The 27592-nt window shown below is 42.8% G+C and overlaps 1 protein-coding gene across 2 annotated transcripts; it reads left to right on the top strand.

The window, feature by feature from the left end:
* The first annotated feature begins 23634 nt into the window (after nucleotides 1-23634).
* On the top strand, nucleotides 23635-26294 carry MSC (musculin). 2 transcript variants are annotated; one of them, XM_036437138.2, is made up of 2 exons: nucleotides 23635-24371; nucleotides 25177-26294. In XM_036437138.2, exons 1-2 carry the CDS (start codon nucleotides 23874-23876, stop codon nucleotides 25261-25263), a joined length of 585 nt encoding a protein of 194 aa, XP_036293031.1. In that variant the 5' UTR covers nucleotides 23635-23873; the 3' UTR covers nucleotides 25264-26294. The 2 variants fall into 2 exon arrangements, with proteins under 2 accessions (XP_036293031.1, XP_036293030.1); XM_036437137.2 differs by having other exon boundaries at nucleotides 23641-24380.
* Nucleotides 26295-27592: the final 1298 nt, after the last annotated feature.

Genomic DNA, 27592 nt, shown 5'->3' with positions numbered 1-27592 from the left:
CAAAATTTCTAGCTGAATCTTCTTTTTTTGGCATATTTGGAGTTTAAAGAGTACCACCTTTCTTTGAAAGCACGTGTCTCTCCCCATAGTTCAGGGTAGTTGTCTGCCCTGCAATCTCAGCTCGCTTGTGGGTTTAAAAAAAGTCATTGATTCCCAGATGTCAGCTTTCTCCCTTATTGTCTGGGTAGAAAATGATAGTCTTTTTAGTTCTCTTCATCTCCAAGCTGAAATGAGAAGTTTTTTCCTACAAAGGCAATTTGACCCATCCCATATATTTCTTTTTTTAAAAATATATTTATATTGATTTTAGAAAGGAAGGAAGAGGGAGAGAGAGATAAAAGTATCAATGAGAAAATCACTGATAGGCTGCCTCCTGCACGCTTCCTACTTGGGATCGAGCCCACAGCCCAGGCCTGTGCCCTTAGTCAGAATTGAACCTGGGACCCTTCAGTTTGCAGGCCGACACTCTATACACTAAGCCAAACCAGCTAGGGCCATCCCACATATTCCTTATAAAAAAAGTAAATCAATATATGGAAAAGAGCCTATGAGTATTTAAAAGAAAAAATGAGTGTCCAGTTCCTGCCACATAATTAATTAACAAAGGGTTCGTATTTCAAACACTAACAATGGACAGATAAGACTTATCAGATCTACCACCCCAAAAGCACCAGAGAATACAACTACAAAAAAGTTACCTGAAAGGTAAAAAGAAGATAATAGGATAAATGCAAAGAATGAACCTATATTCTATTTTTTAGTTGAAAGTTATATGGTTTAAAATAAGTGTCTTACATCTGACCACATAAACATTCAGATCAGTTCAGCAACATTTCATGAGTACCTGCCATATAACAAACCCTGCTCTAGTCATTTCTCCATGTGAGGAATGAATTGCACACAATCTGTGCCCTCAGGGAGTTTTTAGTACAGCAAAGAATGCAAATATGAGTTTAATTTGACTCAATCATTTAATTATAACATCTGAAATTAACATCTGTCCACTTCATTTTTAGAAGAAAACTGAGTAACTATATACACATATGAAAATAAATTTATAATTAAGTTATTTAATATTAGGATATTTTTTAAGTAAGAAGAAAATGACAACTGATTCCCTCTCACAATATCACCTGATTGCAACTTCATTCAATAGATAACTTTTTCTTCAACTAAACAGGTGTTTTTTTTTCTTTAAATGATTAATTGTACCTCAGCTATTGCAGTAGCATCCTTTAAAAAGCTAAAAACTTGTCATTTAAGAGCTAAAAACTTGTCATCACCAGGAAAACTACATTAATAATACTTTATTTTTAAACAGACACAACATTTTTATGTATAACTTAACTAGCTCTTTAAGTATTTTACTCCTTTTTTCAATAGGTCATTTATTATTGAAGGGTTTCTAAAGCTGAACAGTTAGATGCAAAAACATGTGCTCAAAGTTGAGACAGAAATGGCAAATGGCTACATTCTTAAGATCATATAATTGAGTGAAATAGGGAATTCAATACCTCAGCAGATGACAAGTTCAAGGATGACCCTGCTTTAACAAAAGCTAAGTTGGAACACATGAAACCATCTGATTTTGAGTTTTCATGTGAATGGTTTTGGAGCACAAGGATTAATGAATGCATGAGAATGTGTCCTTGGATTAGAATGCATTCCTACAGGATGAGAATAAGAAATATGAGAAATATTAAAAAGAAAACAAATACAGCATTGTTAACTTCTTATTATGTGACTAAAAGACTCAACTCACAAGGATTTGTGTGACTTCATTGGTGGGTTACTTTCCCATAATGCACCTGCATGCAAAAGACAATCATAAACAGTGTATGATTCTGTTCAGGGTCAGAAATATTCACAAGCTACCATCAAACTTGGCTCAGCCATCTTCATACACTGCTAAGTTTGTCTTCTGGAATTAGTAAGATTAAAAAATTAAATCTGCTTATATTTTGGGCTAACCAGTAGAGTTATCAAAACAGATATATATCTATACAGATATAAAAAATGAAAAAAATGAGAGCATTTTGGATAGTTAAAAGTGTTTGAAATTAAATCAATCATGCAATTTAAAACTCAACTGGTATATGGAAAATCTCCACGTTCAGTACATATGAATTATTTCATCAAACATAACAACAGATGATGTGCTAAATAGGTAATATAAGTAATTCAGACCCTGTTATTTTATTATAAGGGCAAATTAAAGGTCTGTGAGAATTGGGAACTTTTCTATGATTTAGGGTCAATTTGAACAAAAGTGCCAGCTGTTGTATTAGATAATGTCTTGGATAAAGTCACTCTTGAATGAAAATTTTCACACTTTGTAATAGTACTGCAACACTACTCAAAGGGGAAAAAAAAGAAAGATAATGACAAATATCTGAGAGAGTCCAGAAACAATTTTTTCCATGACTGAATTTATTTTCTAAGCCAAGAAAGAAGTAATTAGTATTTTGCCAAACTCCATGCTTTTTTTTTTGCAACAGTTTAGAAATTAACAACACAGTATTAGTACAAAGAAAACATCTATTTAAAGTGCAAAAGCAGTTTAGCTACTATGATATTACCTCCCAGTTTAAGGAGAAATAAAAACGAGTTAACTGCTACTTTTAACTTTCAGACCTATTTGACAATAACTTGTAAAAATTAGGGAGCTCAGACAATGCACAAATTAGTACTGGAATTGTTTCTTTTTCCTTCATCTATAAGTCATTCTTTCAATTTCCAAACATGTGTCAATTGGTAATAAGAGGAAAAGAAGGACACTCTGTTCATGATAGAAACACAGGTGGGAATGTTAATAAACTCATTCTGACAGCAGCTATTCTTGTGGTGATCATAAGGTTTCAAAAATATATTTTACCTGTGCAGCCAAAACATGTTTATCAGGTAAAATGGTTGGCCATATAAATGAGAGGTCATTTTTCAATTTTCTTTGTATATTGCATTATGTTCTTTTTAGATGGCACAAAATCATGCAATATTTCACTAATTTCCTTGGTCCAAGTCAGCATGATTGCTGGGAATTGAGAGCAGTGTTGAAGATTTGCTAATAGTAAATCATGTTCTTTATTCCAACTGGGACTTTACAATGATTTGAATTATGCCGGAATTCTGTTCTAGACAACTTCAAATCAAACATGAGCATATTAATTTCTTGCAAGCAAGACATCTCATACCACCACATGATACGCATGGCTGCTATACAGTAATAGGCGAGCAACATTTTTTAAGCAGAGAGCAGTTAGCGTTCTTTTTCAGGGCAGATGTTTTCCAGATTTGCTATTGTCACTCATTAGGAAAGTAAGAAGTCTGTGAGTTATGATAATGTGAGGAACAATATTGTATATGCCATCTCATCCATAAAGCACCACGGGTTTTCTCAGCTAATTTTTCCTTTGCTTGCTTTAATTGGTTCAGTATGACTATTTTTCTGTTAATGTAGAAATACTTACTCTGCATGATAAAATACACCTGAACAGAGAAAACAGGTAGGCAGTGGGATGTTGACAAAATAGAAAAGAGTAGGTATTTTAGTTAATGTGACTCATATATTAGAAAGTTATTTTAAAGTAATTATGAAGGGAAATTATTTTGTGTATTTTATGAGACTTGTTTAACACATATATTTAAATTTGCGGAACAATGTGTATATTTTGGAGGAATTCAAAGCACCATACAAATATTATCCAATGAACATTTCCATGTAAGAGAATACAGGTGGTCTTATTGTGTTCACAGTTTACTGAGTAAACACAGTTCAAATGGCTTGAAAGTAACAATGAAGCACTGAATGAGGTAGAATAAAACCTGGATTTTTTTTTTTTTTCCTTCCTAGAAATTGAGCTTAATGTCTGAATTACCAGAAAAAATGTCATTTATATGTGACTGTAATTTTCAACCTTATACCTTCTTAAAGCTATATCCTTACCTAAGTTTATCTTAAAACTTGACATAAGACATATGAGATATACACTTCCTTAAAGTAATCTATTGTTGACCCAATTGACCTTACTGTGAATTTTTTAGATTATTATAATTTATCATCTTTCTTTCATTCCTTCTAAATATTTTATTCAAAATATCTTTAATAAAAAAACTGAGAATTTTAATAGCTGCTACTAAAATACTTTCTTTTCTTTGAATTTATTGAATCTAGAGAGGTCATTGGTGGTGAGTGAGGTTTCTATTTTCCCACAGCAGTGAGGCACAGGGCTCCCAGCTGGCCTGCTGCTCAGAACAGAATTTGCACACCCACATTCCAGATTGCCTCACCATTGCAACTTGAAATGACTTAAAGAACTAAAAACACAGATATATTCAGAGACAATTGGCATAAATAAATGATGACTACTTTACAAAAACTTAAGATGGGAAACCTTTCAAAGGCAATGTTTTTCTCAAACAACTGAAGAATTATGACAAAACCCATATACTACTTGTGACACTTCAGGAGTTTTATGCAAAACACTAAACAAAGCATTAAGTCTGCTGGCACAGGAGACTCATAACTCATTAACAGCCCTTCACGTGACTTGCAACAAGAGCACTTAGAAATTTATATACAAATGCAAACTCAAAGACCCAACTGTGGGTATAATAATAATGGACCCCAGAGTTTAGTAATTCCAAGTATGAACATTATGCATGTCTCTTCTTTATTCCCATTATGCTAGAACCATGTAATGTGTTTCCATCTCCAGCAGTTAATTTATTATGATTATCCTATATAATAAAAGGCTAATATGCAAATAGACCAAATTGCAGAACATCTGAACAACCGGTAGCTATGACATGCACTGATCACAAGGGGGTGCGCATGGCGGGTGTCCACTAAGGCGAGATGGTGGAGGTGAGTGGGGGTGCCAGACTAAGGTGGGGTACTAGTCACTGTCATTGCGGCGAGCTTCTGGTGGTTACGGAAAAGTCTCCCATGTACCATGGTCCCACCTGAAGCTCACACTTGATGCCAACACCAGAGCCACTGTTCACACTCACTGCCAGCACCCAGCACTGGCCCTGATTGCTTGGCAGTGTCAGCGGGTAGGAGCAGCAGCTGCTAGCCCCAATTGCTCTTCAGGGCTTCTCCATCTCTCCTGCTCCTGAGAGGAAATTGGGGCAGCAGCCACTGCCTGCACCCACTGCTGGGTGGCCCGGCACTGGTCTCCATTGCTTGGCATCTTCAGTGTGTGGGAGCGGTGGTGGAGGGGACCAGTGACTTAATGGGAAGGGGCTGCACGGGGAGGGAGGAGGGGGGAGCCAAAAAGGATGGGCTGAGACCCGCCCCTGTGCCCAACGAAGCCTCATGGCCCACAGTTCCTTTCAAGGTGCACGCATTCATGCACTGGGCCCCTAGTAATGATATAAAGGGAAGAGGAAGGTTGTGGCTCAAGATAAGGGGCTTCACAAATATAGAACAACCTCTTTGCATTGGCTGGGGATCCCAGATCTCATCAATGACATTTCTATACAGATGAACGATGGAGCTCTCAACTGGGTTTTCTAATGCCCTTCAATGAATTGTACTCATCCCTGATCTGAGTCTAGTCTGTGGCAAGGGCAATGGAGAGCTGAGAAATCCCAAGCTGAAAGAGAACCAAGTCCTGCCAAGGATACTGAATGCATTACCTTTGGAAGGCACTATTCTTCTATAAAGTAAATTATTCTGGCCCAAGCAGATTGATATCATCTGCAACAATCTGCAAGAATGTTAGTTCCGGAACCACGAAGAGGCAGCTATGGTTCGTGAATTTGCTTCTGACCACCCCGAATAACTCCACACAGTGAAAGAGAATAGATGGAAGCAAAATCTTGACACACGTAAGAATCTGTCACAATCTAGAGAGACTCCATTCTTGGCAGAGAGAGAACTGCTATCATCAACAGATAAATCTAAAGAAATTCAAATACAACTACTATGTACCAGGCCTTGTCCTAAGGCATTTCATACACATTATTTCACTTGATTCTCTAAAAGTTTAAAAGAGAGATTTTATTATTCGTTATTTTACAAATAAAGGTTAAATAGACACAGCCAGGGGTGATGAAGCCCTTCTTAGTTTTTTCAACCCCAAAGCTCAAGTTCTTCCCACTGTTGTCTCATCCTATATGAGATTAAAGAAGGCCACAGATACCATGCTACTCTTCTCATTAAAGGATGGAGTCTAGTTGTTTAATTCCTTTTCCCCCTTGAATCTTGACGGGCCTTAGTAACTCACCTGACCAACAGAATGAGGTATAAATGACATCCTTGAGTTTCTGAATCATGAGTACTAGTATAAGTCTTACAGCTGACACTTAAGACCTCTAGGAGTAATCACACACGAAATCCTAAGCCACCAGGAGAGAACATGTGAAGAAGTTCCAAGACCAAATGGAAAGGGACTCCATTCCAGCTGTCCTCAGCAAGATACCAGGGCTAGACCATGGTGGACTGTTCAGACCAGGTCAACTATCAGTTCAACATCGCCAAGTGACCAAGTTGGTTGATGCCATGTGGGGAAGAAAAATCATCCAGCTGATCCCTAGCTAAATTCCTGACAGACAAAATCAGAAGACATGATAAAATGATCACTGCAGTAAGCATAAAGTTTTGGGGTAGTTGATTATACATAATATATAGCTATAAAAAATTTGTTCTGTGATATTACCACACTATGAACCTAAAAAGACTTGGGGGGAAAACACACACACACACACACACACACACACACACACACACACACAAACCCACATAGCTTAATATTGTAGAAAAACAGAACATTCTCCTGACCTTAATAAACAGAATCTGATCTTTTATTTTATTATTCAGGTTATGCTATACATAGGTGAATAAAGAAGATAAAGGAAAAAAGAAAAATATTACTCACATATAACATGTTTGAGAGGTACCAGAGAGAAAGAGAAAGTAGATTAGTCAGGATTCTTTTGATGTCAGTATGGAAACCTTACTTAAACCGCTTTAAACAAAATCAAAGTATGAAATGTATTTGGAAATTGTAGTGAGATGCTCAAGAATATGTTTCTCTTCACATTTCAACTTTGTTTTCCTCTGGGCTGGCTTTATTCTCAAGCCAACTTTCTCTTCTTGATGACAAGATGACCAATAGCAGCCCTAGGTTTACACCACACCATCTCAGCTGCAAACTCTCCAGAAGAGGGGATTTTCATTTCCAAGAGGTCCAGGAAAGGTATTTGCCTGGACGGGTCACATACTCTTCCTTCCCTGAATCAGTTTCTGGTGTTGAGAAAAAGAAATATTCTGGCCTGCCATGTCTGAGTCAGCAGACCACCCACCACCCCCAAGTTCACCATATGGACTGAACGCGGTGCTTCCCGCCTGGAACCCTGAGTATCGTTTCCATTATAAGGACTGGAGGATAAATACTACAGAGAAGAAAATGAGCCTTTGAAGAGCAGTGAGAAGGAAACACCTGCTCCTCTTTACACAACTAAGCTCATGCTAATGACTTGATTTTTATCTTGATTATCTAAATCATAGCCAAAATTTTCCCAGCCAAAGTGGCTCAATGTTTAGGCTTTGTCCTGTGCACCAAAAGGTTGCCTGTTCAATTCCCATTCAGGGCACATACCTGGGTTGCATATTGGATCTCTGGCCAAGACACATATAGGATTTAAGTAAATAGATAGAAGATGATAGATAGGTAGATGATATATATAGATAGATGATAGATAGATATGTAGATATGTAGATAAATGAATCATAGCTACAATTTAATATGTGAAGAAAATGGCTTTATACAAATGATGATCTTCATCTCCTCCACATCTCCACATACATTTTGCTTTCCCCACACCCCCAGAATGCCCAGTGATCTTAATGCTACTCTCTGGCAGCCCAGGACCCCCGCACCAAAATCCTACCCCCTGTGACTGGCCTGTTTTCTGTCTGAGAGCTAGATGACTTACACCAGCTAGTGGAGCCAGTCCCCGACCTGCCGTTGGCCCTTCCTCCTGTAAAATGAGGGGCCTGTTTAAGTGACCTCTGCTGTACCTTATTTCCTCAGATTTTTCACTGAGCCAAACCCTGTAACGGCAAACTGTCCATTTGAATATCTTATTGCCATGGTTAGTGAGAAGAGGGGACTCTTGCTCTCCCCATAAATCCACAGAGGAGGAAATGCCCCATCTCATCCTCACTCTGAATAGTGAGGAAGTCAACACTCTGGTCTCTTGGTCTCTTCCTCCCACTCCTTGTTCCTCCTCAAAGGTAGGAGAGGTGTTCACCTGGTTGGCAGGAGCCTGACTTCCCTGCTGGAAGGGACAAGTCACTGTGACAGGATATCTGCCTGCGGGTCCTGTGCCCTCCAGTGAGATCCATGTCCTACTCTGATGTGAGCCAGGGCACTACCGTCCCTGAGTACTAACCTGCTCTTGGAGGGCATGCTTCCCTCACAAACACAGGAACTTTTATTTGGGCTGGCAGGGAGGGGACCCAATTAGAGAATCCACACTCTCTAATCCAGGTTTCTCAAAGCCCTGAGTTTCATTCACTACTTGTCTCCCTAAAAAATGAAACTTTGAACTCCCTCTTGTCTAATGATTCTTCTCTGTAGGTGAGAACCTGGCAGGGTCGGGAGGTAAATTGTAGCTCTTGTCTGCCTCTAACAGCCATTTCCAAACAACTTTCACATGAATTCTTATCATTTCATTCTCAAAGCCAGGCAAAGATTAGTAATCTCCATTTACAGCAAAGAAAATGGAGATTTTCAAAAGTTAAGTGATTAGCCCACGGTCTACTGGTGGAGTAGGATTAATTCTAGGTCATCAGACACCGACGAGAGAATCTCAACGTGAGAGGCACACTGACATTCTGCAGAGTCCAGCATAACTCATGCAGCAGTTACTCCCCACCCCTTGCACTCGTTGACAAGAAGCTATTATGTAAACTAAAGAATTCCAATCTTTATGTCACATACAGAGTATAGGCAAAAAATAAAATCATGCAGATTATAACGTCTCACAACGTCAGGTGCATGATTTAATTCCTAAGCTGCTGTGACACTGTGACCGTGCAGATCACAAAACTAACACATTGCAGATGTTGCATCCATGTAGATCTGAGTGAATATTATGGAGCTAGATGCCCTAGTGAATATGTATAACTGTGATGCTTCTTTTGTTTTTAAGGACCTTATTGGATAGGCTATTGGATATCACTAGAGATAATGCAAGCCTTAAAGCCTGTCAAATTGAGGCAGTCTGTGCACCTGCATCCAGCCGTCCACCAGCGCAGCCGTCCTGGCAGCTGTCAGAGTTCCCACCCTCCCCCACTAACTGGGAGGATCAAGTCACATGCACAATATGTCTGCTTATGTGCGAAGAGGAAGTAAAGTGATAGAAAATAGGGAAACTTTGGCAATCTTTCTATTGCTAATACTAAACCAGGAGATTCTGAATTCTGCAAAGTGAACTGAATGAAATAGTCTTTAAATGCTACACTATAAATATTTGATGCAGGTAAAATATTTCAAGAGGAGACTTTCCCCTTTATCTCGGTATCTCAAATTAGTATCTGAACATGGCTCTGGATGTTGAACAAGGCCAGTGAAGAGAAAACTAGCTGATGATCATTCCTCTAGTACACCCTGTCTCATACTAGAAAGCAGTATAAGCTTAAAAATTATTATCAGTTAACATTCCTTGGCTTTATAGGGAGCTTTTCTATTTTGTGTGTGTGTGTGTGTGTGTGTGTGTGTGTGTGAGAGAGAGAGAGAGAGAGAGAGAGAGAGAGAGAGAGAGAGAGAGAGAGAGAGGGAGGGAGAGAGAGAGAGAGAGAGAGAGAGAGAGAGAGAGAGAGAGAGATGTCACAAAAAAATTTAATGTTTTCTGTGATATCTGAATCACTCTGTTCTGTGTTTATGGGGGGGGGGGAAATCACAGGGCAGTAAAAATAAAGTCAATTCCATAGTTCATGGTTCACTTCCATGATATGGAAGGAACAAGAAAATTCTGGGAGAATTATGGCAAAAATTTAATCACAATCCAGTTCATAGAAGATGCTCACCATGTACTTTCTGAAAGATGAACTTGAACTGGATTCATCACAGAATTTATTGACTGGATATACTAATATGCTAAAATGACTATTGCTATGTGGTAGTAGTGAGACAGTGGGCTTGTATGCGACAGTATTTGGGAGACAAGAATTAAAGAAAGAAATTAGGTATGTTCTGTTTATTTTTATTCACCTAGGAACTGTTTTTACAGAAGTTTTAGAGAATATCAACTTGTCGTCATCATAGATGCAATAGTTAAGTTCACCCTGTCTGCCTCTAAGTAGCTTTTCCTCAGGATGTGGAAGCAGAGCCTTTCAGACACAGCTGTTCCCAGGCCAGACTTTCTCAAGGGAATGACTCAGGATCTGCCATGGAAAGTAACCGCAGAGAAGCTATAGAGGAAGATGAGAGGCAAAAATACAAATGCATAAGAGTGTGGTTTACACAGGAGGCTGTGATAGGCAGAAATGTGAAGATAATCTTGCTGAATCCCAGTAACTAACTGCTCCTTGGTTCCTCTGCTCCACCCTGATTCTTGTACCAAGAGAAGTTGAAAACTTTAGGAAAGACTGAATACAAATTCTTCAAAATATGTGGGGCATCTTAATATATCCCTTACTACATATGATCAGGAGATTGGCACTTAATTTACTGCCCTTCTAATTGGTTCTCAAAATATGTCTAATATACATCAAGATTCAGTGGGAAAGGGGATGTCAGCAAAAATGGCCGAGTAAAGACTGCCACAACTTTTTTCCTCCATAAAAGCAAAAAGAAGGCTCACGAATATAGTCAAAACTAATATTTTCAAAATATTAAAAATTAAACAAAGACTCCCAGCAATCTAGATAGTTGTTTGTTTTTAATTTTTTTAAAAAAAAGCTACATCTCGGTAAGTCTAATGTGTTTTGTGCCATTTTTAACTTGCTTGTTCCCATTCCCTCTCTCCAGCTCTACAGCAGCCTTGAAAATTGACAGCTCACAATCACAGTGAAAACCAGCAGCCTGGAAGCACTAGAGGAAGTAGGATGGGATGATGCTCCTTTAAAGCTTCATTCCAAAAGAATTATCACTTTTACCTGTCTGTTAGTCCCCTGGAAGACCCCACTTATAAAGATGTCTTTATGTAACCTGACTCAGAGTTTTTAAAAAAATTTTCACTCAGTGAAAAAAAAAAAAATTTCCTCAGGGGCATTTGTCAAAAACAATTACAGGCAATTATTTAATTTTGAAGTGCCCAAGGTGACAAATTACAGTTGTGAAAAAGTACTAGGCTAAGCAAAAATTTAAAGGAAAGACAATAATCTTCCAAATTAATCTACAGGTTTAATGCAATTCCTATCAAAATTCCAATTGTCTTTTTTTTTTTTTTTGAGAAACTGACAAACTGATAGTAAAACTCATATGGAAATTCAAGGTACACAGAATTGCCAAAATAATCTTGAAAAAGATTCTCAGTTTCAAAACTGAGCATAAAAGGTCTGTGGTTCATTATATAGGATATATATACTAGAAAGCAAGAATTCATGGTATTAGTATAAAAAGAGACATATAGATCAATAGAATAGAATTAAGAGTACAAAAATATAGCCTTACATTTATGGTCAATTTGTTTTTGTCAAGGGTACCAAGACAATTCAATGGGGGTAAGAACAGTCCTTTCAACAACAGTACTGGAGCAGTGGACACCCCACATGCCAAAAAAAAATAAAAAATGGATTGGGTTCCTATCTTATATGATACATAAAAATTAACTAAAAATCAACCCTAGAGCTAAATAGAAAAGTTAAACCTGTAAAACTTTTAGAAGAAAACATAGGGTTACATTTTTGTAACCATGAATTACACAATGATTTCTTAGACATGATACCCAAACCTTATGCAATCAAAGAAAGCAATAATTAGACTCTGTCAGAATTAAAAACTTTTGTGCTTTTAAGGACCCTGTCAAATAAAATGACAACCCACAGTGTAGGAGAAAATATTAGCCAATCATACATTTGATTAGGTTCTAGTATCCAAAAAAAAGATCACTTACAATTCAATAACATAAAGACAAACAATACACCTAAAAAAAAAAAAATGGACAAAGGACTTGAACAGACCTTTCTCCACAGACAATATATGAATGGCCAACAAGCACATGAAAAAACCTGAACACTAGTCCTTAGGGAAATGCAAAACAATGAGACATCACTTCACACCTAAAAACAAAGGACACTATAAAGTGTTGGTGAGGATTTAGAGAAATTGGAACCTTTCTACATCACTTCTGGAAATATAAATGGTAAAGCATTTTTGGTAAACAATCTGATAAGATTCTCAAAATATTAAATATAGAATTAACATATGACTCAGCATTTCTACTCTTAGATATATATATACCCAAGAGACTTGAAAATCAATGTTCATAGAAAATCTTGTACACATACACGCATAGCATCATTATTTATAATAGCCAACAAGTGGAAACAACCTAAAGGTCCATCAATTCATGAGTGGATAAACAAAATTTGATATATACATACAATGGAATATTATTCAGTCATATAAAAATGAAGTACCAATATATGCTAAAACATATATAAACCTTGAAAAACCTTATTAAACAGGCACAAAAGGTCTGTGGTTCATTATATAGGATGGATTATAAATTATTAAATTAAATTATTCCATTTATGTAATTTTGTCCAGGATAGATAAAACAGAGATAGAAAGATTCATGGTTTCCAGGAGCTAAGGAGAAGTAGTCCCCAGAAGAGGTGAGAGACTACTAATTGTTATTGGGTTTCATTTGGGGATGATAAAATTGCTTGGGAACTACCTAATAGTATGGTTGCACAACCTAGTGAATATACTAAAACCACTGAATTGCACATTTGTAAAGGGTGAACTTTATGGTATGATATTATATTTTATTAAAGAGAAGATTCAGTGGTTATAGCCATCCAAGCAATGTGAAGAAAAATTTGTAAAGTTTATATTTTACAAACAGGTAGCATAATGATATTAAAAGAAAATGTGAAAAGTCAATGTGTTGATATTTTATAGTAACTTGGGGCATTTTCCTGACTGGCTAGACTAATTCTTCCATAAATTCTAAAATCAGAACAAAAGTATGAGATTCACTATCCCCTAGTACTCCCAATTTAGGCAGAAAATACCTAGCATTATGCATTATCCTGCTTACTAAGTTCTCTGAGATTTAACATTCTTTGTCCAAGAGTATTTTCTACAGGCTAGGCCAATAGGCTGAAAACAGAGGGAGTTAGAGTTAAACTTTGGAAGCAGTCTTATGTCAGAATTTCCTCTTTTTCTGGGAAAGTCAGTCTTTTTCTATTAAGACCATCAACTGGATTGGATAAGGCTCACTCACATTATGGAGAATAATCTGTTTTATTCAAAGTCTACTGATTTAAATGTTAAGCTCATCTTTTAAAAAAAAATCTTCACAAAAATATCTTATATAATAAAGAGGTAATATGCAAATTGACCATCACTCCAACACACAAGATGGCTGCCCCCTGTGGACATAAGATGTCCTCCACAAGATGGCTGGCAGGGAAGGGCAGTTGGGGGTGACCAGGCCTGCAAGGGAGGACAGTTGTAGAAGATCCAGATCTGCAGGGAAGGGCAGTTAGGGGGGACCAGGCCTACAGAGGAGGGAAGTTGGGAGGGACAAGGCCTGTAGGGGAGGACATTTGTTGGGGACCAGGCCTGCAGGAGAGGGAAGTTGTGGGGAACCAGCCCTACAGAGTAAGGTAATTGTGGGGGACCAGGCCAACAGGGGAGGGCAGTTGGGGGCAACCAGGACTGCTGGGAAGGGTGGTTAGGAGTGGCTGGGCTAGCAGGGGAAGGTAGTTAGGGGCAATCGGGCCAGCAGGGGAGCAGTTAGGCGTTGATCAGGCTGGCAGGGGAGTGGTTAGGGGGTGATCAGGCTGGCAGGCAAAAGCGGTTAGGAGCAATCAGGCAGGCAGGTGAGCAGTTGGGAGCCAGTAGTCCTAGAGAGGGATGTCTGATTGCCCATTTAGGTCCAATCCCACCTGAATCAGGCCTAAATGGGTAGTTGGACATCCCTCGAGGGGTCCCATATTGGAGAGGGTGCAGTCTGGGCTGAGAGACACCCCCACTCCTTATGCACAAATTTCGTGCAGTGGGCCTCTAGTCTAGAATAATGTACAGTATGACCAAATATCTGGGTACTGTGGGTCTAGCCAAGTTGACACATAAAAGTAACCATCATTGGGATGACATGGCAACAAGACTTATTTTAGACATCTGAATTCTCCTTCAGCTAACTATCTGTGTGACTCTTGGGAGAACTTTACCTTTCTTAACCTCAATACTTTTATCATAATATTTGGGAAGATATTGAAATTTCGTGTGCACAATGAGAAAATAAGGGGAGTGGGGACCAATAGGACCTGCTATCTTTTCCCCATTAAACTATACATCACATGCCAATAAGTGCCAATGCAAATATTAAGAAACATCGCCTCTTGGACCTCGGCCCATCACTATTCCCTTCTGTTTTTCATATTATAAATATCTTTAATCTCTTTCTCAAAATACAAGCATACTTAAGTAACTCACTCTTAAAAACAAGACAAAAAGAAAATAGTTTCCTGCTAAGGTATAATTCCAAAGACTTTCATTTGTACCAGAGATTAGAATCACCCTTCTACCTGAAACAACCCCAAAACACACAAAATATATGAAACCGGTTATCCAAACATTGGGCATGAAACAGTGAGGGACATGACCCTGAGAGATGAAAAACAAACAAGGAAAGCCCTATGAATGCTCCCAGCTATTGCCATGACAGAGGATTCCAGGCTGAGGAGCAGAAAGGGAAGACCCAGGCCGACTTCCTGAGTTGGAGGACTGAGCTGAGAGACTTGAGAGAATGGGGTAACTAGAATTCACAGAACAGGGGACCAGGGAAAAGAGAGCTGCACAGCGAGAGGACTCTGGGGATCTGCAGGGGGTCCCCATGGAGCACTCAGATGATTAACACAAGCATAGGAGGAAACCATCAGAGGTTGAAGAAGACCCACCAAGGATTACGAAAGGAAGCAGTGCCAGGTATGCACACAGGGCCAAGAATAATACCTGCTTCAGCCTGACTGAAAAATCTCTGATTCACAGGGGCTTCAGTGCTCAAAAGAGTCTTGCCTCAGTAAGGGAAAAATCAGCCCTAGAATGAGCACTGTTCTGATCCCTTCTACCAATCTTAAAAGGCTAGATTGAAAAGGATCATACCATTTCTAAGTAACTTACCTGCTTTCCAGAACAAAGCACAATGATATTTATAGGAATGCAAATATATTCAGCACCCAACAGGCAAAATTCCCATAATCTGGCAAGTTACCAGGCATGCAAAGCAGCAGGAAAATGTGACCCATGATTAGGAGAAAAAAACAACTGAAACTGACCCAGTCACAGAGCCCAGATGCTGCCCGGACTTGCTTTCTTAGTGGCTGCCTCCACTGAGGTGGCCCAGTTCCAACATCCTAATATGAGCAGTGACCAGGCCAGCCTCCCGCCTCACAGGGGACAGTTATGGTCCCCTGCCTTCTCTGCAGAAACAAAATTGCTGGATGCTTCTGCCTGAAGGAGATCCCGAGGACCTGCCAGGAACTTCAGCACCATTCAACATTCAGTTCTTCCACTGCTGGTCCACGGAGGTAGTTCTCTTGCTTTTAAACATGCTGTGTATTTTTAGTTTTCCATTTTTACATCTTAACTCAAGGCTCTGTGTTTGAGCCCAGGGGAAGCTGCAGAATGTGACTTATGGTGAGATATGGAAGTCCCCACCCATTATTTCCTGAAACTCCTCCCTTGCTTTCAACACCAACACTCTGTCTTGGTTTTCTTCTCACCTCTCTGATAACTGCTGATTTCTTTCTCTGAATCCTCCTTCTCTGCCTACCCATTGAAAGTGTGTACTCTGAAAGCTCCATTACCCTCTTACTCTACTGAAGGTTTAATCTGAGGCTTTGTAGGTCTGTGAGCCCCTGAAATTTTATGAAAATTATGAATATATTTCAATCAGTAAAAATAGTTAAAAATGGTATTAAATGCTGGATTTCATGTTTATCTAAAAATCTTACTGCTGGGATGTTTATAATAAATGTAATTCTTCAGTTATTTAGAATTAGCTCTGAGATTACTGAAGGATAGTACTGTATGTGACAAGTATTTAGATATATATGCTACATTTGAAAACAGGAATTATTATTTAGAAGTCCATTCAGCAAATGAGAAATGTAATTGGGCCCCTGAAAATGTTAACAATAAGATAAAGCATATAGGATGGAACTGCACTGATTACAATGTGCAAATAATAGTTTGTCTCCCATTAATTATGGGTGCAGACTGGATTGTGTTAATCTGTTTGTGAATGTTTTCAATCCTCAAATATTCAGGTAGTGGCTTTGCTAAGCTGTTGCTGGACACTGGGCTGCTTAGATGAATAAGACAGGCTCTGCCTTTATTGAGCTCACAGTCTCATTTTTTTCATTTCTCCTCATTTATTTTAATTCTGTTCCTCTCTTCCCTAAAGGAAGTTGCCTGAATATGGCAATCCAAGAAGGCAGAGAAGAATGGCAATGAAACAAGGGATGAGGATCCCTTGTCTAGTTCTGTTTGTAACATCATCAAGAAGTTCTCCTTTGAGACGAAAACCTAGAGTAGGGGTGTCGAACTCAATCAGAGTAGGGGCCAAAATCTAAAATCCAGCCTAAATCGCGGGCCGAATGGTTTACTGAACAGTCATAAACTGTCATTGTGATGGAAACGCAGCGGAGTGCAGTGATGACAGTGCTGTGCGGGCCACATTGCAAGGCCTGACGTGACGAATTTGGCCCGCGGGCCTTGGGTTTGACACATGTGACCTAGAGGAATGCAGCAGGATAGTTTGTTTTGTTCTTGATTTTTTTTTTTTCTCTCCTTGCAAGCTATCCCTGCTAATTGGGCAAAGCAGCACAAATAAGTCAAGGGGGGATCAAGGAAAAGTGGGCACATTTCCCCAAACACCTGCCTTATTCTCTGATCATCTATGAGAATTGGAGGTCAGAGGGGCTTGGGCCTAGGGGAACAAAGTTTGTATGTAAATAAATATGCCCCTCTTTTACAGAAGAGTTGGTTAAGAAACTGGTTGACAAAGTGTACAGACTACCTGCTCTCTGACACCACAAAGTGTCTATTATATGAGGACTTCCTTCTGGTGCCAGGACGCAGTTTCCATTTGGTGTTCCATAGTGGATGGGGCGGGGGTGGTGATGGGAGTGAAGCGGGGGAAGGCTGCTGAAATGAGATGACTCTGAGCAGGTGCACCATTGGAAGAGGGGGTAAGAAAAGAATTAGCCTCTAGCAGAGAGAACAGAGACAATGACAGGATCATTGACTTTGTACCATGTTCTATGGTTTCCATGGGAGCCTGCACAAGGCTCATTGACTATCACGACCACATGACTACCTAGATCTCATGTGTCAAACACAAGGCCCGCGGGCCAAATCCGTCCCACCAGGCCTTGCAATGTGGCCCGCACAGCACTGTCATCACTGCACTCCGCTGCGTTTCCATCACAATGACAGTTTATGACTGTTCAGTAAACCATTCGGCCCGCGATTTAGGCTGGATTTTAGATTTTGGCCCCTTCTCTGATTGAGTTCGACACCCCTAACCTAGATGTAAGTTATACTCAGAGAAATAGCTCCAAAGAGGCGAGCAAGTGGTCCTAGGCCACTCGGCTTGTGAATGCAGAGATCTAACACCCGCAGCAGATGGGCTCTTTCCTTTATGTGCCACAGGGCAGGATGGCATTCTCTCCTAGGATAAATCACACAAGGCTTGGGACCACATACTGGAGACCCGAGCTGTGTGCTACATTTCTTTCTTTTCTTTTCTTTTCTTTTCTTTTCTTTTCTTTTCTTTTCTTTTCTTGATTTTTTATAGAGAGGAAGGGAGAGGGATAGAGAGCTAGAAACACCGATGAGAGAGAAACATCGACCAGCTGCTCCTTGCACACCCCCTACTGGAATCGAACCTGGGACCTTTCAGTCTGCAGACCGACGCTCTACCACTGAGCCAAACCGGTTTCGGCTGTGTGCTACATTTCAAGTGATGTATCCATAATGAGTTCTGTTGATAAAAATCCACAGTAAATTGAAAATCTCCTGAAACAAAAGTTTCTTAGCTTCTAAGGGAAGAAGACTGCCTGGAGGGATATTTTTAAAATAATATTGTTCTCAGACTGCAGCCACAGCCCAGATTAGCTCCCCATTCCGGAGTCTCCAAGTCACTGAGGTCCTGACATTCTGCAAATGAACTCGGCTAACCCAGGATTTAGTCATTTGCAGGAGACACACAGTCTTCCAATTGGGAACTGAAGGCTTGCGGACTTTATGTCTTGGCATCGGTCACCTCCCTAGAATCCACAGACATTGCTTTTCAAGTCTTTTCCCAAAGCCCTCCGCATTTTAAGTTGTCAAGACAATCAAAGAGGAGTTCTTCCTTCTCTCCTGAGTGGCAGAGAAAATGAGATCTGAGTCTTATCACGTTCCCTCTCCCTTTCTTGTTCTTAACCCCAGTTTTTCCACTTTCAGCCCCTGCAAACCTGTGCCCGGGCACTAGCCACTCTGCACACTAAGACCTCACAGGGCCACAGCAGGCAATGATTTGGCCCCAGTTCTTCGACAAATAAACCAGCAACGGAGAACTGGCTGTGTGGTGGGTGGCAGAGGATTTCATGAATGGAATACAACTCTTCCCACAGGTGCCTGACCTCCGGGGGGGGGGGGGGGGGGGGGGGGCGGTCCAAGCCCCAGATGTTTCTTATCTTCCCAGGGTAGGGAAACAGACATTCCTATACATCAAGGACTTCCCCAAAGATAAAAAATCCCGGACCAAGGCTGACCTGGAAATGGGCTGGAGCTTGGCTTAGCCACAGCCAGGGCCTGGGAAAGGCTGGCCTAACTCTGTGACCCCATGTGACTTGCCTCCACGTGACCTGCCCCAGCGTTGACCTGTACACCCACGTGATCTGCACACCACAAGACTGGAGCGTCTGTCTGACCTGGATATCATACTTTGTACCCAGGTCGGCTCTGAAAAGGTCCTTGAACTGGGCACCAGAGACCTGGCCATGCCCGCAGGTTGGCTCATTCTGCCTGGGGGTCCATGCCACCTTCTCCTATGCTACAAAGGGCCGTGCACAACCAAACCGGAAGTGTTTCTGCACGTGTTGTAGGCTAGGCTGAGGAGAAGAGGCTGGGGGCACGCGGTGAGATGCAGGCGAGATAGCTCAGAAAAGGACAAGCGAGAGGAGACGTGATGTCGTGTGTGCTTCCCACATTATCCTGCTTTTTCCCACGAGAATGTGCCCTCCGAGTGGGCGGGAGTCAGGCTCACCAACACCTGCCACAGCAAACAGGAGACACTCAAAGCACAGTTGCAGAGTTAATCCCTGAATTATCCAATGGAAATATAATGCGAGCTGCATATGAAATCTGCATTTGTAGTAGCCATTTTATAAAAAGAAACAGGTGGAATTAGTTTATATTCATATATTTCCTTTAACCCTAGCTATCTGAAATATTATCATTGTTTAGCATATATTTTTTAAATAATGAATGAGATAGTTTGTATTTCTTTTATTCAGATTGTTCTCACTCTGGTGTATATTTTGCAATACTGCATATGACTAGCCACATTTCAAGTGCTCAGTAGTCTCATGTGGCATCCATATCGGCCAGTGGTTTTTTTAGACTCTGTGGGTTTTTTAGATGGACAGTCTGGGCAAGTTCTTCAGCCCACTGGACAGATCAGAACTTTAGGAGGCTGTGCAGGGACACCCCCATGAAAGTCATGTGGGGAGTAGTCCATCCTTCCAAATGCATTCCCACAACCATTTCTTAAATACCCACTTGTTTTACTACGTGTTTTGCTTGGTATTCACAGAATACAGGTATAGCCCCTGCTCTCCTCAAGCCCTAAAGCCATCCTATCTGCCCAGCTTCAACTTCCTCGCCCAGGACTTTCTATAGAGCTGGAAGGGGGAGTGGCAATAAATGTCCTTTTCTGTGGCCCATACTTATCATACCACCTCATCCTCCCTTTTTAAAAGCCAAAGTCTACATTTAAAAAAATTATTTTAATATATTAAACATTTTTTCTGTGTTACACCTGAGCACGCACCTCAATCTCATTTAGTGCTTCAGTACCTCTGATTCAGGAGTTTTATTCTACTTTTCAAACAGGGAAAGTGAGGCTTAGGAAGTGCTGTGACTTTAAGGTGCGAGAACTTGGAGAAAGAAGAAGTTGCTAAAGCCGTCCCATACGTTTCCTCAGCAAGGACCCAACGGGACCCATGGAGCCGAAACCAGTTTGGCTCAGTGGATAGAGCATCGGCCTGTGGACTGAAAGGTCCCAGGTTCAATTCCAGTCAAGGGCATGTACCTTGGTTGCGGGCACATCCCCAGTAGGGGGTGTGCAAGAGGCAGCTAATCGATGACTCTCTCTCATCAATGTTTTTAACTCTCTATCCTTCTCTCTTCCTCTCTATAACAAATCAATAAAAATATATTTTAAAAAATGGGACCTGTGGAAAATGTCAGGCAATGGAACTGTGACTTCAGACCCTAGAAGCCTGCATTTAAAGTGAATGAAACATCCCGGTGCTATGTAAAGCCCGGAACAAGCCCAGGAGTATGAATCAGGGTCTGCTCCAGGCTCTGACACATTGGCCCTGTGATGTTGAGCAAGGCAATTCACAGTGATAAAAATAATTAGCATTTATTGATCTTCTCCCCAGTACCAGGTTCTGGCCCAGGCAATTGCTCATATACTTCCTGGTCCTCACAAGACAGACCATTCATTTTACAGATTAGGAATCTGGTCCTCAGATAAAGCAAGTTGCCTAAAGTCATACCACCAATAAGCAGGAATAGGAAACATTATTAAATGTACTAATGTTTGTTTTATAATGTAAACTTAACCCTACCCCCTTTTGCATACTATAAGAAAAATCTTGAAGAGTTTAGGACCCTCAATGTATACTATAAACAACTGTATATTCATGTTACAAATCTAAAAGGCTGTAAAGCATGGGCACATAGGAATTGTTTTTAATGTATTTTTAAATATAAAAATAAAGTATTATTCATTTGCAATGTGTGATAGCTTGCCACAACAATTAAAACAACTGGGCTTCCAAAAGAAATAGTTATTCTTGCATTGTTCAGCACATGGAGCTGTGTAGTCATAGAGAGAAAGAAAAGTAAAAGTATTTTTAAAGTGAAAAGAGGTGAAAATGTCAGCTATTATTACAGATATTTTAAAGCAAACTGAAGTTCTATACTAATATGAAATGTACATGAAGACACATGTCCCAGTCTTCAATAGGGGTCTGCAACCTGGGGGAAAATGAGTAAAATATAACAAGAAAGAAATGGAGGGAAAGGGAAATGAAAGATAAAAGAAAAATAGAGAAATTAACCATCTCTAAAAAAAAAAAAAAAAAAAAACAGAGGGAAGGAGGGAAAGAAAGAAGAAGGGAGAGAAGAAAGGGAACAGAAGAGAAGAGAAAAGGAGAAGGAAAAAAACTATGAAAAATAGAAGCACAAACTGTTGGGGTCAGGCGGTACTTTAAAGCAAAAGAAACTGGCTATGACCCGCTTAGCGCTGAAGCTGGTGCAGTTTTTGCGACTGTTTAGAGAAAATCTAGCGCTCTCCCCACCATTAATCTTTCTAAAGAAAGACTTTGTTCTGCACCTGTATAAACAATCCAGATTTTTAAAACCTATATGCCTGCTCCTAATGTGTGAGGCTATGTATTTATACTGATAGCCTCCAGTCATCAATAGGCGATGCAAAAAGCTGGCCTGAGGTCTGTCCTTTACATCTTGTTGCTCCCCCTTCTCCCTTTTTGCTTCCCTCCTTCATGCACACCAGAGTCAAGTTCAAGTTCAAGCCTTCTAGGAAAGCTTGCTATGCTCTGTCAAATACTCCCTGCGTTTTCCCCCTGGCCCAGAGAAAACTGAAAGACAGAGTTCTTTTTACTCAACTGATGCCAGAAGGAACCTCTCCCTCCCCCTAACAAAATTATTAAATAAATATACAGGGAGAAAACCTCTGTAAAGCTGGGGTGGGTGGGGGTGGAGTGGGGGTGGAGCAGGACGGGCTGTGTGAACCATCCCCCAGGAGATAGACTCAGCCTGGGAGACTAAGGTGGACCGATGCCTGAGTGATGAAGTCAGCCAGGCAGCCACCTGCTGTGGCACTTCAGGCTGTGAGCCTGGGGGCATTTGTTCTGCAGGAGGAGCCGCCTAGTGAGGCTGGGCCCCTCTGTCCTGGGCTGACTGCATATCCTTCCTTCTCCTTGGATTTCGCTCAGCTTGGGAGCCCGCGTCCTTAGGGGAAAGACAAGCAACCTCCTAAGACGGGTGTGCAGGCTCAGGGAGTAAGCCCACCTCAAGCTGATAAAATTTTAATTATTTTGTTGTTTGGGATTTTATTCTTAATTACTTAGCAGGCAGTCACAGGGCGCTGGCACACAGCAGGGTCTCAGTAGCGCTCCATTGGTGATCACCTCCAAAATGAAGTCCACACCCCCAGACCACGCACTGCAAATTTCCTGCCGGTTAGAAAACCACTAGACAGCAGGCAGTTCGAAGTTTTGTTTTGTTTCCTTTGGGGATGAGGGGCAGGGTGTTTAATTTTTGGTTGGTGTGGGTCAGGATAATTCTGGGGGCTGTTTGGACTTTAAAAAAAAAAAAGATTTTATATATATATATTTTTATTTTTTTATTTTTTTTACTTTTAATGGTTGTGCTGACTTAGCATTCAGCATCCAGAAGCACACTCTCCCATACACAACCTAAATAGTAATCGCTTCCTAGACTACAATGAATCTATGCATTGCATTATTAGCAACAAAATCACCCACGAAACTCTCAAGACTAGAAAGGTGGGGAGACCACTGGAAAGTGGAGGAGCCAGGGATTCCAACCATGGATTTTGAGGCCATTTCTACTTACCAGCCTGGTGATTTGAGGTCCTTTACTTAATATCTGCCCCTGCAGTTTAAATTCACGTTCTGCAAAGTGGAGATAATAACATTTAAGTCATAGATGTTGGGAAATGAAACGAGCCAAAGAAGATAACGGTGCTTTGTAGACCATAAAGCGATGTCAAACGATAAGGAGGAGGGAAGTGAGAGGTAGCTTTTGGATTGTGCGGTGATGTTTTGCTTTTATTCTTTTGTTAGGCAAGGCTTGGATAGGCAATCATATGACTGATGAACTTGGAAAACACAGTGTTTTGCTGAGAAGCGGAGCAAAGCAGGGGTCGCGATCCTGGGGTTTCTAAGTGTGTCGCGAAGGTAAATTGGGGTGAGAGTGGGATGCATAGGATCAAGGTCCCCTCCTTCACTCTCCCAACACACACATCTCACAGCGACCCTCTAAGGGTCCCTCAATCTCCGTTTAGCAAAGACTTCTCCTTCCCCGCCCTATCACGCTCAGAAAAGCCGTCCCCACCCCTTCCACGCCCCCGCCCCACCTTCCCCCCTCCCTCTCATTTTGGCCAGGGGTAGTTTGTTCCGGGCTGTACAGATAAATAGTCCGGTCAAAAGGCGCTGCTCGCGGGAGTGCGGGCCAAGGCGGGCCCGGCGCCGACTTCTGGGCCGCGCGCTCTCCTTAGCGACGGGCTCACTCCCGCTGCGGGACCCAGTCCCCGGTCCTCCTCCGAGGCCGGCCCGGACCCCGCCTCCGAAGGAGCACCAGGCGGAGGCCTGGAGACCGGCCCGGGGGCGGGAGGCGGGCGCGGGGGGCGCAGCGATGTCCACCGGCTCGGTGAGCGACCCGGAGGACATGGAGCTGCGGGGGCTGCAGCGAGGGTACCCGGTCCCCGCGTCCAGGAGGCCGCCCCTCCGCGGCGCAGAGCGCGGCTACGCCTCCCCCAGTGACCACTCGTCGGCGGAGGACGAAGACCCCGACGGCGAGGAGGAGCCGAGCGCGCTGGGCGCGGCGGGCGGCGCCGGAGGCTGCAAGAGAAAGCGGCCCCGGGCGGCGGGGGGCGGCGGCAAGAAGCCCCTCCCGCCCAAGGGCTCGGCCGCCGAGTGCAAGCAGTCGCAGCGGAACGCGGCCAACGCCCGCGAGCGCGCCCGGATGCGCGTGCTGAGCAAAGCCTTCTCCAGGCTCAAAACCAGCCTGCCCTGGGTGCCCCCCGACACCAAGCTCTCCAAGCTGGACACGCTGCGCCTGGCTTCCAGCTACATCGCGCACCTGCGGCAGCTGCTGCAGGAGGACCGCTACGAGAACGGCTACGTGCACCCGGTGAACCTGGTAGGGGCGCCGCGCTCGAGGCCAGGGGCGGAGTCAGCCCGCTGGGAAGAACCCCAAAGAAGGGTTCTGGTGCGGGTGGGGAGGACCCCAGGCTAGTGTCTCCCCAAAGCGCGGGAGGAGCCAGCCATCCCCCTAGAGGAGAACCGCCACCCTCTGGGTTCGCATCACTGTGATCCTTGTACGCGGTGCTTGGCCCAGTGACTGCTGTGGGCTGGTACCCTACGTACGGGGAGAATCTGGGTGCTTTGCAGAGGAAATGGCAACTCTTCCCTCCTCGGGCAACTTTCCCCAGCTAAGAGCCTGACAGATCTGATGGAACAGGCCCTACTTTCTGAAGAGAAGGAGGGAAGGCCGAGCTTTTAATGTTAAAAAAGGCTTTGGATTTTTTAATTCTTGAAGAATAGCAGAGGTTTCCCCCAAAGGGATCTGTCTGGAAAGTCCCTTTCTGACCTGCCAACTCTGGCTTGAGAGCGCAGGGCTGATGGTGTGAGTGTGTGTGTGTGTGTGTGTGTGTGTGTATGTGTGTTGGGGGAAGAGGATTTATATGACAAAATTCCTGATCCTTCAAGTTTCACTGAATGATGGAGAGGGCAGAGTCCAGGACCCCCTTCACATCTTACACAATCAAAATCCGGTAAATTTTAAATTCTAGTTTAGAGAGAGGACAGAGAGGACAGGCACATTCCAGAGCGCTGATGAAGTCTGAGCTACTCAGAACCAGGACCGCTTAGCTGAGCGGTTTCGGTTTGAGATTGCCGTTTCTCCTCTTATATCTGACGCTCTTTTGATTTTACAGACGTGGCCGTTTGTGGTCTCGGGACGACCCGACTCCGACACCAAAGAAGTTTCAGCTGCCGGCAGACTCTGTGGGACCACCGCTTAGGTCGAATTTGAACGCCAAGGACTACTGGTTAAGCGCCTGCGTTTGGGGCCACGGAAAGGAGACTACGTGAGAACCCTCAAAGAATGGGGGAAAGTCCCATTGGATTCTCCTAGACACCCCCCACGCCGAATTTTGAACATGAAAAGTGGCAGGCATGGGGGGCAGAGCCCTAGGGCGGCGTTGCTGTCCTCGCGGGGCGCCTAAGGCGTGGATGCAGCGGGAAGAGCTTGCCAGGCTCAGATCTGACCTCAGGCTCCAGCAGTGTAGCCCCTCACGCTGCCTTCAAGCCCAGCGCCGAGCCCATGGGGTCAGGGTTCCAGCCGCGCCATATATATTTATATATGCATTACACGTGATGGCACTCTCCGCACAGCCCAGCCTTTCCCTTAGGCTGGTTAGGACGCTCTCTCCCTGACAACCGGCTTCAAAGACAGGCATCTTCACTAAGACCCACATCGGGCAGGTTTTCAAGTTGCAGAGAGGAGAGTGAATTCCTGGGTGGGCTTAGTATCCCGGAGGGCGGCGCCCTCCAAGCGGACGGACAGACCGGTGGGTGCCCTCTCTCTGTCCCAGAAGCGGGAGCAGTCTGAGACCACCTGAGCCTTTTGCCCCCGTGCTCCTCGCAGCTAGGCCTCCGTGCTGCGGGCAGACCCCTCACTTCCCTGGGCTCCCTACCCTTCCTGACCAGGCTTAGGTCGATCCTGTCCCCTCCTAGGGGTGAGTCACCCCCTCCTGACCTCTCCAGGCTCCGTGTCCTTCAGTCTTTCCTCTACCCCCTCCTTGCAGAGTCCCCTTCCACTCCTCACTGTCCCTATCTGTCCCCCAACTCCCCCACCCTGCTCCCCCTGCAGCACCACCTCCCCGGCCCACTGTCTTCCTCCCTCCTGGCACTGAGCCTGTTCGGTACCTAATGACCATGCTCAGGGGGAACAAACCGCTGCTGGAGGCTGCACTACCAGTTAATTAGCAAATGTAAATAAGTTTATTTTTTTACGAATAATAAAACGCATTGTGAAAAGTGAGTGCCCTGGCATCCGCATGTGCTATTTACTGAGTCTGGTCTGGAAGTTAACTTCAAGGGGGCCTCCTGGCTCTGGACACGGGTCGGATCATTGTCCTGAGTGGTGGTGATCACCTGTGTTCACTGAGTTTCCAAGTGTAATTCTCATTAATGTCTGATTCTGGCTCTTCTTGAGGCGGGGTTACTAGAAGGCAGGAACGGGAGGCTTATGAGGCCCCAAGAGTCTCCTGGGGCCAAGATGTGTTGAAAGGTACACACTCTTCAAAATAATATAGTTGCCCGTCTCTTTTACACACACACACACACACACACACACACACACACACAAATCTTTCTCTAGCCTGAAACATACTCCCATGCTTAAAATTGCAAGAAGTTCAGAAACCCTTACAGCCCACACACTGGAGTGGAGAGGGTCTTAGTCTAATTGGCAAAGTAAAACTAATACAAAACATCAATTTGTATTTCAATAGAATTTTCTTGTTTTCAAGTAATGCTTACATAGTGCTTTTAAGGCACACCATCTCAATTTCCTTGTTACTTTCTCCCATTTTTCACTGCAATCTGCAGGAGGTGATAACGTAGGAAACCCACCATACACTTTTTTTTTAAAATGCTGAGCTTTTTAAAACAACATTCTCTTTGTAGAAAATTTAGAAAAGTGTGAAGGATAAACCTGCCTAAATAATTGCCCAGTTTGGGGGTAGCCTTTGTTTAATAACATGGGGAGTCTGTTTTCTTGACCAAAGGGAGCCCCACAGAGGGAGTGGAAGAGGTGAGAGCGAGGTGGGGAGCATGACTTCCTGTGGTGAACTGAACTAACCCCAAACTCTGGAAAAGGGCTCTCTGACACCAAGTTCCTGGGCTTTTGTTTATACCCGGAGGATTGCAGCCCTCCTCTCCCCTGCTCTCATCCTTAAAGCTGGGCTCAGGGTTTACATTAGCCTGTTTCTGTGGCATCAGGGTCTCTCTGGAAAAAAACAAAAACAAAGCAAAAAAACAAAAACTCAGGAGTAGCTAATGACAGGAAACCCTAGCTTGGTCAAAGGCACGTTAGCTGGCCTTGAGTTCTGGGTGGCCTGCTTCTTGGCGGTGGGGTATCTGCTGGAGGCAAGCTCTGAGTCAAGATCTTTTCCAAAGCTTCCAGCAAATGAGGTCCTTTGTGAGGAGGAGGCAGCATAGCAGTAGGTGAAGATGAGCCTAAATGTCTGCGGAACCCAGCTTTAAGTCCAAGCTCTGCTCCCCCACAGACCAGTCATGATATGCAACTCTCAAAGCCTCATCATCCCCCATCTCCCCAGCCCTCCC

Source organism: Pipistrellus kuhlii, unplaced genomic scaffold, assembly GCF_014108245.1.
Source record: "Pipistrellus kuhlii isolate mPipKuh1 unplaced genomic scaffold, mPipKuh1.p scaffold_m20_p_14, whole genome shotgun sequence".
NCBI lineage: Eukaryota > Metazoa > Chordata > Mammalia > Chiroptera > Vespertilionidae > Pipistrellus > Pipistrellus kuhlii.
This window is presented reverse-complemented; position numbering and strand designations above follow the sequence as displayed.

Coding starts and splice junctions, on each gene's coding strand:
- MSC (XM_036437137.2), top strand. CDS start 23,874: ATGTCCACCGGCTCGGTGAGCGACCCGGAGGACATGGAGCTGCGGGGG. Junction 24,381..25,176: donor ACGTGCACCCGGTGAACCTG/GTAGGGGCGCCG, acceptor TTGATTTTACAG/ACGTGGCCGTTTGTGGTCTC.